The sequence below is a fragment of the Astyanax mexicanus genome, chromosome 5 (assembly GCF_023375975.1).
Source record: "Astyanax mexicanus isolate ESR-SI-001 chromosome 5, AstMex3_surface, whole genome shotgun sequence".
Lineage (NCBI taxonomy): Eukaryota > Metazoa > Chordata > Actinopteri > Characiformes > Acestrorhamphidae > Astyanax > Astyanax mexicanus.
Window position 1 is genome coordinate 14,423,005 of NC_064412.1, and position 19,743 is coordinate 14,442,747.

Below are 19,743 nucleotides of genomic sequence, written 5' to 3' on the forward strand. Positions count from 1 at the left end.
GTTGTTACCAAAGAGTACCTTTAAAAACTAGAGTGTAGCATTAGAGTGCACAGGATCAGAATCAATAAACTCACAGCACAATTAAACTAAAGTGCAACACTAGGGTCTACACAGGATCAGAACGAACAAACTCACAGCACAAGTATTAAACAAAACAACCTCAGCATTAACTGGGCAACAAACACACTCACTCAGATGCACACACACTCTTAAATCGCTCTCACTCTCACAACCAGCGTTTGTATCTGCCGCCTCGGACGCGCTCACACCGCTCCATGCTGCTGCGTGCCATGCGGCTCCCCTCAGGCTCCTCTTACACTGTTAAGGCCCGCCTCTTCCTGTCTCAGCGCAGAGTGTGATTGGCAGCTGCAGCCAAGCTGGAGGAGGATCTTCATTGGTGCTCAGCCAATCACCTCTCTCCATTAACGTAACCTTACAGAAACACAGAGAGAGAGAGAGAGAGAGAGAGAGAGAGAGAGAGAGAGAGAGAGAGAGAGAGAGCGAGCGAGCGAGCGAGAGAGAGAGAGAGAGAGACACAGGGGAACAAAAAGAAAACCAAAACACACGTGCACTCGTTGCACGTAACAAATACAATCACCCAACACAATACGAAAAAGTATTAAAGTAGCTTCATTACAAAAAAGGTGCCACAATACAAATATTAAATACAGTGCTTTTAAATGAAAGTATAAAACTATGAATGATAAAAAAAGACCATGTGAACAACACCAGTTTTGAACCACTAGAGATGGAGAACTCACTGACACTGTATTAAACACAAATACACACCACAGTACGTGTGTATTGTGAAAAAGCGGAGAGACAGCGAGATACTGAAGGAAAAAATGGCTCCCAAATAGAATCCTAAAATGGCCATTGTGGAGTCGGTTCCAATCGTTCACTTCAAACAGCCGGCTTTGACGTCACTATCGCGAATAATGGGAGCCGGTTCCAATCGGTGACGTCAAAGCCGGCACTTCAAAGAGCCGGCTTTGACGTCACTATCGCGAATAATACGTCACTAACCTGAAGGTATATAAGAAACCACCACTAACAGCAGCAGCAGCAGAGGTTCATTATATTGTTTACTCCGCTGCGTCTCTTTATTTATATTATATCTTAACAGATATTTTACTGAGCAAGAATGGCTTCACAGCGCTACAACCAGGCTCCAAACGGAGCGTATGTGTCCTCTACTCGACCACAACCTGCTTCAACGCGCCTCAAATACAAGGACCCTGCGGTGATTCAGTAAGACAGGAACTATTAATTCACCTGACATAGTTTAACTATTTACAGCGAGCAGAGTAAAACCAGCTAACTGTGACTTTATTTACTAAAGTAAAATCTGACTGAAATATCTGTAACTGTTACTCCATTTTACTATTAGAATCAGCTACTACAGTTTTACTAGTTATAATATCCGATAATTTACCTTGGTAAAGTCAGAGTGGGTTGTGGATCAAATAATAATAATAATAATAATAATAAACATTTAATTGATAATCTTTTAAATAAGAATGTGTACTAGAAATTAATGTTTCCTTCAGTTTGATTTGAATGGTAAAATAGCTTTTTGACTTGCATCATTTATCAATAAGTGACATTAGTTTGTATAACTAATTGTATATATATATATATATATTTTGTTTTTTTTTATTGTATGCAGAAATGAAGGATCACGTGTATATGGAAACATTATGTACGATCGGCGTGTTGTCAGAGGAAATACCTATGCAAAACACACTCTGACACTTGTAAGTGATATTATTTATCCGCTGTACAATATATAGCTATATAAGGTGTCACTTTGTTTAAAATTAATGATTTAAAAACCTTTGTGTAACAGAGGTCACAGCCTGACCCTGCTGAGCTTAAAAAAAAGCAAGAGGCCAGAAGGAGAGCCCTGGAAAGAAAGATGGCTAAAGAGCAGTTCCGCTTATTAACCCCAAAAGCACCTGAAGGGAGGAAACACACGGATGTGCAGACTGGTGAGCTTTATGTGTTTTAGAAAGAGACAATTACTGTGATGCTGCTGCTTCTTGTTAATATTGGCAGGAAGAGGTTAGTCATCTACATCACACCCTTTCGGTGTATATTAATTTCCAACTCATGGAGTAGCTGAGCTGCAGTAGAAATTACAATAACAGTACTTTCACTGTTGAAACATTGTACTTACCAGGAAAACTGGTTATAGAATGAAAGGGAATGGACCCAAAGCCTTCATGTTTCAATGAGTTTAATGAGTCAAAAAGTATTTTAATAAATAATTGTAATCTATATTTGATTTGTGGCTTAGAGCTGTACTTGGAGGAGCTGAGTGATCATCCTGAAGATGCCAGTATGGGATGTCAGACCGACGCATTTCTAGACGAACCAGCCACTCCTCTCTTTATCCCTGCCAAGTCTGGAAAAGATGTAGCCACACAAATAGAAGAAGGAGAGGTACAGACCAAACACATTTATTGTTTTTTAAAATGTATTTAACATTACCAGAGCCTTACTTACACTGTATGTTTAAATGTTTGTGGACACCCCTTCAGGTTAAAGCATTCAGCTACAATAAGTTAAACCCATAGCTTACCCACAGCAATCCTTTTTAGAAAGGATTACACAGCTTTATGTTTACTCTTCATTAGACTAAATCTTTCCATTCTTGTTACAGCTGTTTGACTTTGACACAGAGGTGCAGCCTGTGTTAGAGGTGCTGATAGGAAAGCCCATGGAACAGGCTCTGCTGGAAGTTTTGGAAGAGGAAGAGCTGGCGTCTCTTAGGGCTCAACAGCGCGCTTTCCAGGAGCTGCGTAATGCTGAACTTGTGGAGGTACAGCGACTGGAGGAACAGGAGAGGCGCCACAGAGAGGAGAAGGTAACCTCACCTGAATTATGAGCTTCTATGATTTAGTATCTTCCTAGTAAGCCAAGAACTACAGTTTTTGCTATTTAATTTTATTTATTCATTGCTTTATTATGTTTTATATGTGTTCATAATACTCACCAGTGCTACAGGTCTGTTCCCATGCATGATTTTGTTGCCTGTGTGATGCCCCAGGAGGTCATAAATAGCCAATTAAAAAACATAAATTGGCATAATATGGCCATAATCTCCCTTCAGCTCTTTAGACTTGTTTGTTGCTTTCCTGATGTAGGTTCGCAGACTTAAGCAGCAGAGAGAAGTCTTGGAGAATGAGAGAGTGATAGCAGAGAAAATAGCAGCTAGAGGATTTGCTCAGCAATACCTGGCTGACCTGCTGCCCTCCGTCTACAGCACTCTGAGAGAACAGGGCTATTTCTACGACCCAGTGCAGAGAGGTGATTATTATTCTTTTAAAATATGCCATTTGAGGTTACACAGTTAAACATCTAATAAATCAGTCTGTTTTTTATTATATATTTTTTGTATATATTCTTTCCATTGTATCTCAGATATAGAGACAGGATTCCTCCCCTGGCTGATGGCAGAAGTGGACAATGCTTTGGAGAAACGAGAGATTGCCCTTACAGTGCTTGACAGTGAGTTTAGAATTTTGTGTTTTCTTTTAAACATAGACAATTTGTATTTTTACACTGTAAAAGTTAAGAATTAGCATAGAGATTAAGCTTCCAAGTGGGTCCCCACACCTTACACTGTTTACCAATGTTCTGTTTTGCTTCTCTGTGTACACTGTGTTGCAATATTCAAAACATAATCAGTTCTCCAGCTTATGCTGGAATAAATCTATATGTTTCTTCTCTTAATATTTTAGAGAAGTGAATCTGCTTAACCTTATCTTTACGTCTCTATTACAGCTCTCACCTATGATGTGGCCAACAGCAGACAGGAGACTTCGAAAGATTAGATTTGGAATGTAGGCCCTCTTCCACTGTTGGTAAATTCACACTTTACTTAAAATTTACATCAGGAGTTTGACCATTAGAGGGTTTATAAAAAAAAAAAACACTATTTCAGCAAAACATACTGCACCTTAAAGGTCAGATCTTATAGTTTATTTTAGTTTATTTACACTCTATTTGTTGTAACTTGTTTAAGCATTAAATGTGTTTTTCATTTTAATCACACCTGCAGCTTGAACCCTGCCTGCTAAAACTGTTATCTGTTATTCTATTTATGGAAAAAAATAAATATTCAAGAATGTAAAACTTACCCAAATCTTCTGTCTTTTTATTTTTTATTTTCATGTTACAGGTCACGTCTGAGATATGATTTAAATAACCAGCACCTCAAAGCTTTAAATAAAACATTGTGTGATATCATTTGTGTCTTGTGTGTTCATAAGTGTAAAGCTGTGCACAAATGATCTAACAGCAGGAAGTGGTGTAATTTCTTACACCAAACCACATGTGGCAAGCTGGTTTTATGTATGTTTTTGAGATCTTCATTATTTTTTTTTTTCCAAAATGGAAAATGTGTTTTTAAGTATACAGTAGTTTTAAGTATTACGTTGATCAGTCAATTCAACTTTTAATTCGTTTTAAAATGCTGTTTAACACAATATCCTTGTGTCATATGTATATGCATGGTCTAGAAAATCTTATGGCTTTTTTTAAGTATCGTATGTTTGTTCTAAAAGGAAGCAGACATAAATTGTTCACATTATGTACAAAGTCAACTGTCCTGAGTCCATAGAAGGGCAATTTTTAAAGTGCACACAGAAGGAGGGGGGGGAAAAAAAAAAAAAAAAAAAAAAAAAATATATATATATATATATATATATATATATATATATATATATATATATATATATATATATATATATTAGGGGTGCACCGATATGGTAATTATGGGCCGATGCCGATATCCGATATTATACATGTACATATCTGCAGATGCCGATGCCGATATACATGGACATTTTAAAAAATACAGTAAGATACCCCACATCGTTAAGTAATAACGTTTATTTGCATAACATTTTAGATTTCAATCTGTGTGCAAATAAAATGAAAAGGTGTCTCCTGAGAAAAATGCTAGCCATATTTACTTAGATAACTGGTCCTTACTTATGACTATTTGTGGTTTTTAAATAAAAATTTAAATAAAACATTAGCTTTATACTAAAAATAATAAATGAAATCAAATAAATAAATAAATGAAAATTAACTTAAAGCAAATCCTTAAACATAAACCAATACCAGTGGACCTTTTTTGATACAGTAGTACAGAAATAATCCTTTGCCTTTGTGCTTCTTCACAAAAAAATCTGAGCAAACCATTTTTTTTTCTAGAAGTTCATCAGTCTGTATTTTTCAGAAGGAGAGGAAGGTTTTTCTTCACTAACAGGAGCATCTCTGCTTTATCACATGCAATTCTGTTCCTCTTTTCATTGATCACATTGCTAGTTGCACTAAATAACCTCTCGCTGTCAACACTAGTGGATGGAGCAGACAGGAACTTCTTTGCTACTTTGGCAATAGTAGGGAATCGACTTTTGTTGTTATTCCAGTACTGCAGTGGGCTTTCTGTCCTTGCTACTGGAGCTTCTGACAGGAATCCCTGCACCTGATCAATAAATACATAAAATATATACAGGTGTATTTTTAATATACAAAATAAGACTGACACATTAAAATACTGCACCAACAATTACAGTTGGGTTTTTGGAAATAACTAGCTACTTCACTAATGTCTAAATGTACATATTTTAAACATTTATTTATTTATTTATTATTATTATTATTTATTATTTATTATTATTTATAAAAAATATATCTTGTTCATCTGTTTTTGCGCTAACCTCAGTTGTTGTCTGGGTGTTTTCCTGAGGGGTCAGCGTTTCTTCCAGAATTTCGTCGTACATATCAAAGAGGGAGCACGTCGCTTGGTCATCCGTCCTGGCTCTTTTTTCTCGTGGGCGTTCTTGTAGCTCACTTGTTTGCTCTGAGCGCTCACTTGATGCTTTCTCCATCTCGGTTTGGAGCATTTCTTGTGCCTGTAGTTTCACTTCTGCGGCAAAATAGCGATCTTTGTATCTTGGGTCGACCATTGTAGCAACGCAGTACAGAGGCTCTGTGTAAATATCACTGAAGCGTGTGTTTACAGCTTCTAACAGAGCGTTTTTGCTGGTTTTAACTCCGAAGTCAGAGCGAGCACTCTTGCTCAACAGCCGTTTTAAAGCGTTGACTGAAGGAATCACGTTTGATGCCAATGCATCAGCCTGGCAAATCTCTCTGGTTAACTGTTCGAAAGGAGCAAGGAGTGTGACTATGTTTTCGATTAAACTCCACTGAGAAGCCGTGAGAGTAGCTGGTAACTCGAAATCAGCGGCGTAAGCACCGATTGCTCTCTTCTGCTCCAGCAAGGTTTGCAGCATGTAGAACGTACTGTTCCATCGAGTAGATACGTCTTGTTGAAGCACTTTCGGCTGCAAACCCACCTCCGTTTGAATAGTTTTGAGACGAGAGCTGGCTAAATGTGAGTGCTTGAAATGGCCAACTATCCGCCTGCTAACTGCAACCACATCCGAGATACTGCGCTGAGAAAACACACCGTCGTGTACGGCGAGCTGGAGCGTGTGGGCCATACAAGGTAAGCTCGGAACCCCACATTCCACCATAGCTTTTGCAATGTTACGTGCATTGTCACGCAATACAACATGTATGTTTTCCTTAGAAATCTTCCATGTTTCAAACATATTCTCAAACGCCATAGAGAGTGCCGAGCTTGTGTGTGATCCAGAGCATTCGTTTGCATGCAAAACAGCCTTCTGCAATTCAAAGTTGTTGTCAATCCACTGCGCGGTTAAACTGAGAATGCTCACAGGACTCACATCAGATGTCCAGATGTCGGTGGTCAGGCTAATGCCGGTCACATTGTCGTTAATGAGCTTGTGAACGCGAGTCTCTACCAAGCTGTGTAGCTCCGGCAGGGCTACGTCGGAAAAGTAGCGACGGCTAGGTATAGTGTACCGAGGCTCAAGATGCTCGACAAGCCGTCGAAACCCAATGTCCTCCACCACTGAGAACGGCTGATCATCTAGAGCAATGAATTCCATCACCTTTGCTGTGATAGCTGTGGCTTTGGGACTGTTTCTGTCAAATTTCTTTGATTTTTGAAGCAGCTCGTCAATAGGCTGAGAAGCAGCAGGTTTCGCTGGTGTGCGTGGTGCTGTTCGAGTCTCCTCTTTCACAGTCATGTACTCTGTATATTTGTCCGGGTGGTGCGCCTTCAAATGTGTAATCAAATTTGTGGTGTTGAAATTTCTTACTTTGCTTCCTCCACGCAAGACGTTAGCTGAGCAAGTGTTGCAAACTGCGTGCTTTATGTCCTGCTCACTCACTCTGAAAAACCTCCACACCGCCGACATTTTAGCTGCACCGCTGTTGCACAGCCCGCCTAGCGTCGCTCGGTCATGTTCCGGCATACATTAAATGCGTCAGCAAGTATCGGTTTGAAAAATCGGCAAAACTTAGGCATCGGCCCGATGCCGATGATTAAAAAAAAAGCTGTTATCGGCCGATACAGATATTGAACCGATATCATCGTGCACCCCTAATATATATATATATATATATATATATATATATATATATATATATATATATATATATAATTTTCTAAACACAGAAGCTATTTTCCTACATCCAAATGAAGTGCTCCAATTTTTCCTCTCAGTGTGTATGAGGGCATGTTAAGGGCACAGAATATCTACTGAAACAATACATCATACAGATGAAGTGTGCACACAGGGGCGTTATTAAAAAGACATTCCTGCGGGTCTGTATTTCCAGCACTTCCTCACAGACACGCCTTGTATATACAGTGAATCACTGGACTACTCTAGATTGCCTCATCAGTTGACACTATGCAACATAATGGACAGCAGTGTGAGACACGTCTATTCATGTGTTCATGCCATTTAGGTAAGAGAATAACAAATACACTCCACTGTAGCTTTTTGTGCCTCCTGGGTAAAAGGCGAAACCTGTCATTTGTCACTTGTGGGTGTTTGACTTCCCCTGCTATATAGGAACACATCCTGCTGCAAGGTACAATCTAACAAAGACCTTTTAATGAGGTCAAACTTCTGATAAACTTTCCTCAGTTCGGCTCTGTCACTGTCCAGGCGTACACAACCGATCGTACATGTCTCATCAAGTCTTCATTATTTCCACTTCACTGGGTTTTAACCTTTGTGTCAGAGTTCCCTTGAGACAGAGCTGCAGATGAAATATGAACCTTTAAAGGACAATGGTGGGATATGCCTTTAAACTACAGTCAACAAGCTACATGGAATCTTGGCTGCTGCTTCTGAAGGTTAACACAGTTCAGAAGAGACAGGCAGTGTTCAAACACCGATCCTGAACAAAAGCGATTGGTCCTGCTGTACTAGATGACAACCAAATTAATGTAAACAACACATTCACATTGTTACATTGCATTCACAGAAAGAGCAAAAGCATCTGCTGGCCTTTACGTGGGTTTTTTAAGTGGAGTGCAAAGGTCATTTATGAGGCTGTAGTGCTGCTGTTGTGGCATTGCTATAAAACATCTTATTACTCTGCTTTCATCTTCGAACAGCTACATTCTCTTGTGTTAAAAATAAAACTTTCCAATAAATAAATAAAAAAAGTTTAAATATTTAGTCAGGGTGTATTCACATAAAAAGTTTTACCCATTTGTTCTCACCAAAATACGCATATTCATAGACCTTTTTCGGCTCAAAAAACTCCAAAATTACAAACACACTTTTAATTAACACAGCAGCATTATGTGTGAGAAATATAAATATTTATTACATAATCATAATAATTTTATATAATTATTATAAAATGCCTGGTCAAAAAATGTCTCCACCTGTATTTACAGTGAGTCCAAGAAGTATTTGATCCCTTGCTGATTTTCTTTGTTTGCCCACTAATAAAGACACTATCCTTCTGCACTTTTAATGGTAGATATATTCTAACATGGAGAGACAGAATATCAAGACAAAAATCCAGAATATAATTTTAAAGAATATATTTTAATTAATTTGTATTTCAATGAGGAAAATAAGTATTTGATCCCTCTTGCCAAACACACTCAATACTTAGTGGCAAAGCCTTTGTTTGCAAGCACAGCGGTGAGACGTTTGTTGTAGTTAACCACAAGTTTAGCACACACACCAGGGGGAATTTTGGCCCACTCTTCTTTGCAGATCCTCTCTAAATCATGAAGGTTGGTGGGCTGTCGCTTGGCAACTCTGACCTTCAGCTCCCTCCATAGATTTTCGATCGGATTGAGGTCTGGCGACTGGCTGGGCCACTCCATGACCTTAATGTGATTTTTCTTGAGCCAATCCTTTGTTGCCTTTGCTGTATGTTTAGGGTCGTTATCATGTTGGAAGACCCAACCACGGCCCATTTTCAGATCCCTGGCAGAGGGGAGGAGGTTGTCCCTCAGGATTGTGCGGTACATGGCTCCATCCATCTTCCCAGTGATGCGGTGAAGTAGCCCTGTACCCTTGGCAGAGAAACACCCCCAAAACATTATGCTTCCACCTCCATGCTTGACGGTGGGCACAGTGTTCTTGGGGTCATAGGCAGCATTTTTCTTCCTCCACACATGGCGGGTGGAGTTGAGGCCAAAAAGTTCAATTTTGGTCTCGTCTGACCACAAAACCTTCTCCCAATAACTTGGTTCATCTTTCAAATGATCATTGGCATACTTGAGGCGCGCCTCCACATGTGCTCTCTTCAGCAGGGGTACCTTTCGGGCACTGCAGGATGTGAATCCATTGTTGCGCAAAGTGTTGCCAATTGTTTCCTTGCAAACTGTGGTCCCAGCTGCCTTCAGGTCATTTGCTAACTCCTGCCGAGTGGTTGCAGGACGATTTCTGACCGTTCTCAGCATCATTGCCACCCCACGAGGCGAAATCTTCTTTGGAGCACCGGGCCGAGGTCTGTTGATTGTCATGTTATACTCTTTAAACTTTCTGATAATTGCACCAATAGTTGTTACTTTCACATCCAACACCTTACTAATCTTTTTGTAGCCCATTCCAGCTTTGTGAATGTCAACAATTCTGACTCTGAGGTCCTGCGACAGCTCTTTGGTTTTACCCATGTTGGAGACTTGAAATCTGTGTGATCTGTCTGATTCTGTGGACAGGTGTTTTTCACACAAGTGATTAGTGAGAACAGGTGGCTTCAGGTCAGGTAACAAGTTGATTGGGAGTGTCTAACTGGTCTGTAAAAGCCAGAACTGCTAATGAATACTAAGGGATCAAATACTTATTTCACTCCATGAAATACAAATCAATTAATATATATTCCTTAGATTTATTTTCTGGATTTTCTTTTTAATATTCTGTCTCTCCATGTAAGAATACATCTACCATTAAAAGTATAGAATGATCATGTCTTTATTAGTGGGCCAACGAAGAAAATCAGCAAGGGATCAAATACTTCTTGGACTCACTGTAGCTAAGTAAATTAATGATCTGTAGTTGCTGCAGTTGGTCAGGTCTAGGTTTAGCAACAGTGTGTTGATGGATTTCTTGATGGCACGGGCATATTCCAACATGACAAAGCCAGGATTCATGGGGTTGGAATTGTAAAAGAGAGTACTAACATATGCTGAGAAACTTAAATAAAGAGAAATGAAAATGAAGAATGAAATCTTTATTTTTTTCAGTTTTGGATAGGAGAAGCTCTGACTAACCTTGTTCAGACTTAAGTGTTATGTTGTAAGCAATTGATGCTGGCTAGCTAGTTATTTTAAAATTAGATTTTGCATTGTATGTTAAATGCAATTCATTATGGTCACTCAGCTTCAGTTAGCAATTGGTGAATAGGACTTGCAATGCTTTCTCAGACTGCTAGCTATCTATGGTATTTCTGATCAAGCTTAACTTAGGGCTGGCTGTTTCTTTTAGCCACTAGAAGCCATTAGCCAATTATTAGTCAACTTTACTTAATATACTGTATTTCAGGAAGCATTTGTGCTTAGGGCACCTAATAATGGCTGGCCTGTAACATATTAAATGAACAATTTCGGTGTGAAATGGATTCTGGGTGTACTAAAACGTATTAAAAAGTACTTACCTTTGTTAAATAGCCCTTCTCCGTTCTCCTGCAGCTTTCTGAGAGTCAGTATTTTGTGCACTTTGCCCAAGCAGGCTTTTAGAATAGATAACACAGGGCACAGTTTGCGCCTGCAGATAAATGGCTTTTTACACCGTTATCCAGCCTCAAAGTAGCTCCACACTTCATTGGTAGACTCCAGAGAGCCCCGACATTTAAAACGAGGCATAAATAACTTTAAAACTGCACAAGACAAAAAAAAAGCCACTGTTTACATCCCATAGCGTAGGAAAATCTCCGGGCGCCGCCATCTTTAATTTAAGTCACAATAAGTCAAACATCGAGCATATAGGTAGGTACGAATAGGTAGGATAGTTGAGCATATTGCAAAATAAATTCCTTGGAAATGCATAAATTCCAACTGTTGCTGAAAATATCTGGTTACTGTTGATATAAGAATGCAAAGAATCAACAACAATGTATATAAACATTGCTTAAAATATCTTACTATTTGTGCTCGACGGTTGACTTATTGTGACTTAAATTTAAGACTTTTAACTGTTATTATTTTTTTTTAACATATTTAGCAATATATAAAATTCACTGCTGGTATTATACTGGTGTTATTTTGTGCTAACAACAGTGCAGTGGAAAAAACCTAAACACTGCAGGTAAAGGAAATAAAATAGATTAAGGCTGACATCTAGTGGCAACCAAAAAACGTGAACATAATTCTACAAATTGTACATTTATTGCCCAAAGTAAAATAATACTGTAGGTCACTGAAGAAAATAAAAAACTTATTGGTAGAATCATCTGGGTGGGTGGAAATAAAAAAAGTAATATTAATATTAATTTTATAAATGAAAACTCCAGATATCCATGAAACATTACAGAGGAAATGAAGATTTAGTGTTCTTCATTCTGATGTAAAAGAATAGGGTTCTAAATAAATTTGTACAACTTTGCTCAAGTTTTTTTACCTACTTTAAAATTAAACATTAGAAATACTGAATAAATGCATTCACTGACACCTTTATGTGGAGTAATTAACCACATGGACGAGTTCCTTCTTTAATTAACCAGTCTGTTCGGGAGGCAATTTTAAGAATTAGAAAAAGAGCAGGTTTGGGTCTTTTTCAGGTGTTTAACTAACATATAAACAGTGCACATATTTTGTGTTGGTACTGTGGTCATTTTATTCTCATTGTAATCAGACCTTGTTTAGATTCTGCATGTCTTTTGACGTATCTGCCCAACTAAGCATTTCTTCTGCATCTGTAAACATATTGGGTCAGTATGATTAATGTGATAATAATCCAGTGTATCTTCCACAATAATGTAAGCTGAAAGATCACATTTACATTATCATACTTGTGGTAACATGCTGGTGAAAGTTATATAGTTAATATTTTACACTGTAGTGCTAATCCCTGCATTTATTATAGGAGTCTCTGGTAATCTAATAAGAATATTCTTTGTCATGTTAAGGACACCTAAAAAATTGCTTTAACCCAGCCTTGTTCAAGCAAGCGTTTAATGAAAAATAAACTTTTTAAAGTGTACAGAAGGAGGCACTGTTGCACCAGGTTTAAGAATATTAAATGTGCAAGCTGTCATGATTTAGTGTCCATTTCCATTCCAGTGTCAGCTCAACAATGCGATGGATGTCATTTTAACTTATAAAGATTTAACATCAGAAAGATGCTAAATTTAATTGACAGTTAAAATTAGGCTGATGTTAAACTTTACATAAACTTTTTATTTTATTTTAGTTTCAAGAAAATGTTGAATTTTGATATTGGTTCAAACCCCAACAATAGACAGACTTTACATTATGGTTACTTAATGCCATGAATTCTATGTTTTCTGGAGGTTAATTGAATGATGTTTAGCAGATGTTTAGCAGACAGCACCATACCATACTAAATGCATGTATTTTACTAAATTTTGATGTTGGGAAAGGCTGCATGGGTTTACATGAACGAAAGAATGTGATTATAATTTCACAAAAAATCACAAAAATAATTTCTGTATTTTTTTTTTATTATTTAGTTTTTTAAGGCATTAAAATGCAATTCTCTCAATGATTTTAGCTCAGTAGTTGGAGTACTTAGTGCATGTATATGCTTACTCTTATTTTTTGGTTTGTTTTCTCAGTCAGCACATGCATGCACACATAACTGGATGTGACAGACTTGTATGTCAGATATTTGATAATTTAGCACTAAGTTTTTGGCCCCAAACTAACACAGTTACAGTTACAGTTCTGGATTACCCAAATACATGCAACCATGTTGATCTCATTACTGCCAAAAAATCCTGAATTCCTGCAGTTAACTTAGGATACTGAATGTTAAACGAGAATTAAAAACAAAAACTGCTTTGTATGTTAACATGATTCAGTTTAATATTGCAGAGGGGAATTTCTCCACCCACGCAACACATGAGAAGGTATTTAGAAATGTACAGAATTTGTCCTTTAAAGTTGATACAAAACATCAAAGCAGAACAAAGTAAAGTCAAGAGAGACACAGCATTTAATATACATATATACTGTATATACTTACCTACAATATGAAAGCAGAAAACATCAAAACACTGCTATGCTGCAGTTCTTTTTGGTGAACCATTATGCAAAAGCTGATTTGAATTTTGGTTGTATTTCAAAGCATACAGACTTATTATTCCAAAAAAATTACTGTACAGAGTACACAGATTTACCCACCTGAACACACACACATGAGCACGCACACGCGCACACACACACAAGTGCATCTGTGCACTTGCATACACAAAGAGCATTCGAAGATTTCAGAGAAAGCAGAGAGGTACAGCAAAAAGATGCCCACTAGCCAAACCCAGTCTTTGGACAGATCGCCAAGGCCAACATATGAAAAGTAGGCGTGTCTGAAAGACGTGTACTGAGGAGCAAAAGCATGGCAGAGTAAATAAATGGAAATATCACCTAGTAACATGTAGCGCACACTGCTCAAGTTTGTCTACTTCTCCTTGAGATTAATGAACATTCTTATGAAGATGTTTTCACATGCACTCCATTCACATTCTGCCTTAGATGTTCCTTCTATCGTCTTCTGTCTTTTTTTCTCACTGGGACCTTTCCTCCTCGTTCTCTAGAGAACACAGTCATCAGTTGAGCAGTCATTGGAATTCTCTCTAGCATGTCCCTTGTGGGCTCTGACCTCTGATTGGTGGCTTTTGGGTTGACTCTTCTTGCTTGCTTGTGTATGTTTGCTCATCTGTTGGTGGCCCTCTCGCTCTAGTGCTTGATGGTGGCCCCCCTCATGAAAATGATGTTGATGGTCCTGGTCCTGCCGGTGATGTTCATCATGATGCAGAGCAGGGGGTGAATCCATCTTTTCACTTTTGTTGGCTGAATCACTGCCATGGCTCTTGTGATGTACTTGGTGATGAAGCTTATGGTCTCCATGTTGAAGATCTTGATCTGCTTTCTTCTGCATTTCTCTATCTGTGATCTGACTGTGGCCCTTCTGCAGGGGATGGCTGCCTTGGAGGAGATTCTGCTCCTCACTCTGGAGCTGGCCGTCGCTGTGCAGCTGCTGGTCCTCATTGTGGAGCTGCACATTGGGGCCTGTAGGCTGTACTTGCAGGTAGGCACGGACTCTGTGGTGCTGGGCGTGGCTGTCACTGAAGTCGATGACTCTACATTCGTAAGTGCCTTCATCTGTAGGTTTAACACTGGACAGACGAAGCCTGTGAGAGATGTTGCTGCCAGCCACTTTCACCACCTTTAAATGAACATACAAGAAGAAGGGTCAAAGTCAAAGCGGTTTTTATTGTCATTTCAGCTATATACAGAGTACACAGTGAAACGAAACAACGTTCCTCCAGGGACCATGGTGCACATAAACACAGTGTAGACAGAACAATAAGTGCAACAGTACAAAAGTGCAGACAGACAATACAACACAATACAGACAAAGAATAATAAATAACAAGACAGTGTGCAAATTATGCAGTGTGCAAAAAAGACCAGTGAGGTAGTAATTACCTCTATTACACAGTGTGCAATAGAGTCCAGTGAGGTAGTAGGGTTTTTGGTGCTTCCATTTTCTGGGGTAAGTGGGGTAAGAGTGTGTGCGCATGTACAGAAAACCATCAGTTCAGTCTCTGCAGTTGAGGAGTCTGATGGCTTGGGGGTAGAAGCTGTTGCAGAATCTGGTCGTGCTGGACCATCATTACTGTTCAATTAAAAATTGTCAAAAGGCAATTTTACAAGAGAAAGATACAATATTAACTTTCAGTGGAAGTCAATGTAATCAACAGTTTTGGTGTTCAAACTATGCAGTAAACAAAAAATGTAGAAACTTGTTTTTCTGGTCGTGCTGGTCATCATTACTGTTCAATTAAAAAATGTCAAAAGGCAATTTTACAAGAGAAAGATAAAATATTAACTTTCAGTGGAAGTCAATGTAATCAACAGTTTTGGTGTTCAAACTATGCAGTAAACAAAAAATGTTTTTCATTGGACAGTGACGATATGCTCACAATTGTCTACTTCTATACATGCTGCCACTCTCACTAATTAATATTTAATTGAGTAGGTTTGAAAAAGTTTGAGCTGATTAATTAGCTTGTTAATTAGTTGTTACCACATCAATGCTAAAGACTACTATAACTGGTTGAGTTCTGTTCAGGTTGCCTGAGAAAGTTCAGAAAAATGGAAAAAATAAATAGAACAATGTCACAGTTTAGAATGTGTATAAAGTGTAAACAAATATAAATAAAACTGAATGCAATGATCTGCAAACATCATATACCCACATTTTATTCGCAATGACAAATTTTAGGTTCACATATTTTTCGCACTATAAGGCGCATTTATAATCCTTTAATTTACCCATCCTCTAATTTAATTTACAGACATTCATTGACAGTGCCCCTTATAATACGGTGTGCCTTATAGTCCATAAAGTACAAATTAAAACTAGATGGCAGCGTCTCAAAAAGTTTGCAGCACAGTGGAAATAAACAAATGCAAGTTAAAGTGTTATTTTGTAAAGAGTCATACATCAACATCATTGTGAAACGCTGCCATCTTCTCTGTGCCAAAGCTTATTTAAAATGTCATATAATGATTCACTTGACCACAAAACATTTTTCCATTTTAAATAAGCTTTGGCTCACATTGTTTCTTATAAATACCATTTACTTTTCCAGCCTTTGGGTGTCCTGTGCCAACCTTTCAACATCTCTTAACATCTGATATGTGTTATATGTTCTACTTTGAATACAATATGGGTATGTGAGATTTACAAATCATTGCGTTCGTTTTTTTTAATTTACATTTTGGACAACATCCTAACTTTTTGGGTCTGTAAATAAACTGAGGAACCGAATCAAACATTCAGTTAAATTATATTCTTAGTAACCTGAGCCATTTGGATTGTGTAATGACATTCACACACACATACACACACACACACACACACACAATATAAAATCTGAAATGAATACACATTATTATAATAGTTTATTTAGACCCATATATCTGCAGAAAACTGTAAAAGCTCCCTGTTGCAGTTAGATGATCCTCCATATCATTTTGGACCACCAGCAGTCAGTAAAGGTTACAGCTGTGACAGTTTCTTTAGGTTGCCAGCACATCTCCTTAAAACAGTTTCATGAAGCTGCATGAGATAACTGCCTGGGTCAAAACAGTCTTGACCTTGGCTGACAGAGATAAGCATGGTTTACACTTATCTGATGAGACAAGACAATGTAGTTTTAAAACGCTGCAGACCACAGTAAAAAAAAAAGCAAATATATTTACATGACTGTTTCTTAAAAAACAAACACAATATTTTGAGAGATATATTGTTTTGGTTTGATTTTACATTAATTAAATAAATTCTAATAATCAAAGTGTCAGGTTCTTGTTAAATTTTAATGTAAATTTAAATTGCTTCCATATGTCTAATTGAACAATTTAAATCATAAGTAAATGTTTCTTTGATGGCATACTGTGAAGATGAAAGCAGAAGATGCTAATGTTTTTTCACACTTTATTATATATGTTTTGCCTCAGTTGGTCTAGCTGGTGGCACTGTGAACTGTTCTTTGGAGGAATGCCACAAAGATAAAAGATAAATCTTTAGTTCCCTGAAGACAATGGTAAAGCCAGAGAGGGTCTGCTGTGGCTGCCAACAGACCTTTTTTTCAGAACTGGTCGACTGGAATGCTTTCTCCTCCACATCTGGGAGAAAGTAGTTCATGAGCTTATAAATAAACAGGTGTGTCCTGCTCTGTGATGAACTGGTGCCTTGTCTAGGGTGTATACCTCACTTGCACCCAGTGTTTGCAGGTATAATACATCAAGATCAGATATTTGCCTCTGCCTGAGGAAATGTTTCGTGGATGTTTCCTTACATTTGCCGGTTCTGAGCAAAGAGGGAAAGTGTTCTGGTGGTTATTGGCCTTATAGACTGGAATGGGCCTGTTTTTTTTTTGCAAGGTAAGTTAAAAGTACCTAGGTATGCAGAACTGCTGATTGGGAGGGTTTAAAGACTAAAGGATCTGCATTTTGGCTAGCCAGTGCTAGCGTGTGCTAATGCTACATCAGCAATGTAAATGAGGTCTGTAGCCGGCATGGTAATGCCACATAAGCAACATGGGACAACCCTAGTCGCCAGTGTGCTAATCCTATGGTAGTGAAATTGGATGAGTATGGTTGCTGGGGCATGCTAACGGCACATTAGTGATGTGAGATAAGCCCTGTTGCCGACATGCCAACACTACAGTAGAGATATTGGATGAGCCACATTAGCAATGTCAAATGTGCCTAGTAGCTGCTAAGCTATTGCTGCAGTAGCAATGTTGAATTGGAACATACAGTTTTCCATTTTAGATTACATTTAATCAGACATTTAAATGACTTTTTAAAAGGTAAATAAAAGTTTTTTCTGGTATTAAAAGCGCTCAAAACATTGCAACATGATGTATCTGATTTAATTGCCTTAAGTGACATCGCACGTCCTGCGATGTGACTATTGCACATGCACAAATCACGATGACGATATTTAAGCGATATATCGTGCAGACCTAATTCTAAATCTGGGCTCTAAGAACTGAATATGCTGTGCTTTATAAATTGCCACCCAGTAGTGTTTATCATTCTAAAACTGGAGAGTTTGGTACATATAAGACCTTCTAAAAATGTCTTGTCGCATCTTGTCTTGCAGGATTAATGTGAACTTTAGAAGTGCAGCTTAAGCCATGAGCTGCTCAGGAACCATGAAAGTAAGAGATGACTGATGAGTAGGGTTTTGCATCCCATTCTCCACTGAGATGGAAATTCTATAACAGGCTAGGATGACACCATCCTTTTATAAATCTGAAGCTGAAGCACAGTCTTATCAGATAACTGAGAACTGTCGACATGACAGATGACAAACTGCTGTTATAGGAAACCTCAAAACAAAGATTTGACATTGAGAACTCACGCTTATTTTAGTGGCGTCCCTTGTCATCTCTTCAACAGGAGCAACCTATAGAGAAAAAGAAGGGAAGGAAGGAAAATGAAAGACGTATTCATTGTGTGTTAGACTGCCCATGTTAATTATTCTGTGTTGGCTCAGCAGGATGCTGGCTGGTTCGCATTCATACTCTCGTACTTTGGGCTGAAATCAGCCAGCAGACTATGATACTGAACTGCATGCATTAATCAGTAATTACAAAGTGGATCTCCTGCCAGCCGTCTTAGCCTATTATTCTCTGGCAGAGCAGATATAGATATACACGTCCGCCCGGCGCAGTGAGGTCCTGAAGGAGCACTTTCGCACTCTTCTGGACACCGCTCGCAGACTGACCCGCGCCCGCCTCCTCATCTCTGGTCCGATGCCCACCTACCGCCGCGGGAGCCAGCCGTTCAGCCGCCTCTACGCTCTCCACTGCTGGCTGTGGGACTGGTGCTCTGCTAGTGGAGTTGGCTACGTGGACAACTGGGAGAGTTTCCGGGAACGTCCAGCCCTCTTCCACCGAGACGGGCTTCACCCCAGCCGCCTGGGATCCACCGTCCTCTCTGGTAACATTGAGGCGGTGCTACGCCGGGACTGACTGGCTCTAACCAGTCATACCGGCCAGGTTAGTGGTCTAAGTAATGGGCAGTTTAGTAATATACATTGTACTAATGAGTTATCTTGCCACTTTCCTGTGCATAAGGCTGTGAGTTTTAATTATGTGCCTTTTTCAGATACAAGTGCATTTTTACCTTGTAGGATTGAGACTGTGTCTGTCCCCCGTGTCGCTCGAAACCGAAAAACTCAGAAAATCTGTTTTAATAATCTTATTAAAATTAAAACAACAGCATCCGTCTCTCAGAGTACCAGCAGCGTCCGTATGAAACTAGGGCTATTAAATATAAGATCGCTAGCACCAAAATCAGTTATTGTTAATGATATTATTACTGATAATCACCTTAATGCACTATGTCTGTGTGAAACCTGGATTAAACCTGATGAATATATCGCTTTAAATGAGTCTACCCCCTCAGGTTTTAGCTATTTCAGTTACCCACGCAGCTCTGGTCGTGGCGGTGGTGTTGCCACAATCTATGACTCAATGTTAGGTATATCTCAAAACTCACAATTGGATGCTAAGTCGTTTGAAGTTCTTAGTCTTAAAGTAGCAGGCCCGTCTCCTGCTTCCAAAACGCAGCATTCGTTCCTGCTTATAACACTGTATCGTCCTCCTGGACCATAC

The 19,743-nt window shown here is 38.7% G+C and overlaps 3 protein-coding genes across 3 annotated transcripts in view; 1 reads left to right on the forward strand and 2 right to left on the reverse strand.

Moving 5' to 3' along the window:
• Nucleotides 1-982: 982 nt before the first annotated feature.
• On the forward strand, nt 983-4,254 carry LOC125802224 (radial spoke head protein 3 homolog B-like). Its single transcript, XM_049479558.1, has 9 exons — nt 983-1,251; nt 1,670-1,757; nt 1,850-1,991; nt 2,300-2,445; nt 2,666-2,869; nt 3,150-3,312; nt 3,427-3,513; nt 3,790-3,869; nt 4,187-4,254. Exons 1-8 carry the CDS (start codon nt 1,145-1,147, stop codon nt 3,837-3,839), a joined length of 987 nt encoding a protein of 328 aa, XP_049335515.1. The 5' UTR covers nt 983-1,144; the 3' UTR covers nt 3,840-3,869; nt 4,187-4,254.
• A 506-nt stretch (nt 4,255-4,760) lies between these two features.
• Nucleotides 4,761-7,304, reverse strand: LOC125802245 (zinc finger BED domain-containing protein 4-like). Its single transcript, XM_049479628.1, has 2 exons — nt 5,736-7,304; nt 4,761-5,500 (listed from the first exon to the last, which is right to left on the reverse strand). The coding sequence occupies exons 1-2, from the start codon at nt 7,302-7,304 to the stop codon at nt 5,234-5,236; spliced, it is 1,836 nt and encodes a 611-aa protein (XP_049335585.1). The 3' UTR covers nt 4,761-5,233.
• Nucleotides 7,305-13,385: 6,081 nt separating this feature from the next.
• The window catches only part of vstm2l (V-set and transmembrane domain containing 2 like), a 32,606-nt gene continuing 26,248 nt past the window's right edge, over nt 13,386-19,743 (reverse strand). Inside the window, exons 3-4 of the mRNA XM_007253298.4 lie at nt 18,486-18,530; nt 13,386-14,771 (exon numbers count right to left, since the gene is read on the reverse strand). Of these exons, the coding sequence (XP_007253360.2) occupies nt 14,136-14,771; nt 18,486-18,530 (681 nt within the window). The 3' untranslated portion in view covers nt 13,386-14,135. The remainder of the gene's footprint in view (nt 14,772-18,485; nt 18,531-19,743) is intronic.

Excerpts from the sequence above, each read along its gene's own strand:
- LOC125802224 (XM_049479558.1), top strand. The coding sequence starts at position 1,145 with ATGGCTTCACAGCGCTACAACCAGGCTCCAAACGGAGCGTATGTGTCC. Across the intron at positions 1,252-1,669 it reads AAGGACCCTGCGGTGATTCA|AAATGAAGGATCACGTGTAT; the intron begins GTAAGACAGGAA and ends TATTGTATGCAG. Across the intron at positions 2,870-3,149 it reads GGCGCCACAGAGAGGAGAAG|GTTCGCAGACTTAAGCAGCA; the intron begins GTAACCTCACCT and ends TTCCTGATGTAG.
- LOC125802245 (XM_049479628.1), bottom strand. The coding sequence starts at position 7,304 with ATGTCGGCGGTGTGGAGGTTTTTCAGAGTGAGTGAGCAGGACATAAAG. Across the intron at positions 5,501-5,735 it reads ACACCCAGACAACAACTGAG|GTGCAGGGATTCCTGTCAGA; the intron begins GTTAGCGCAAAA and ends TTTATTGATCAG.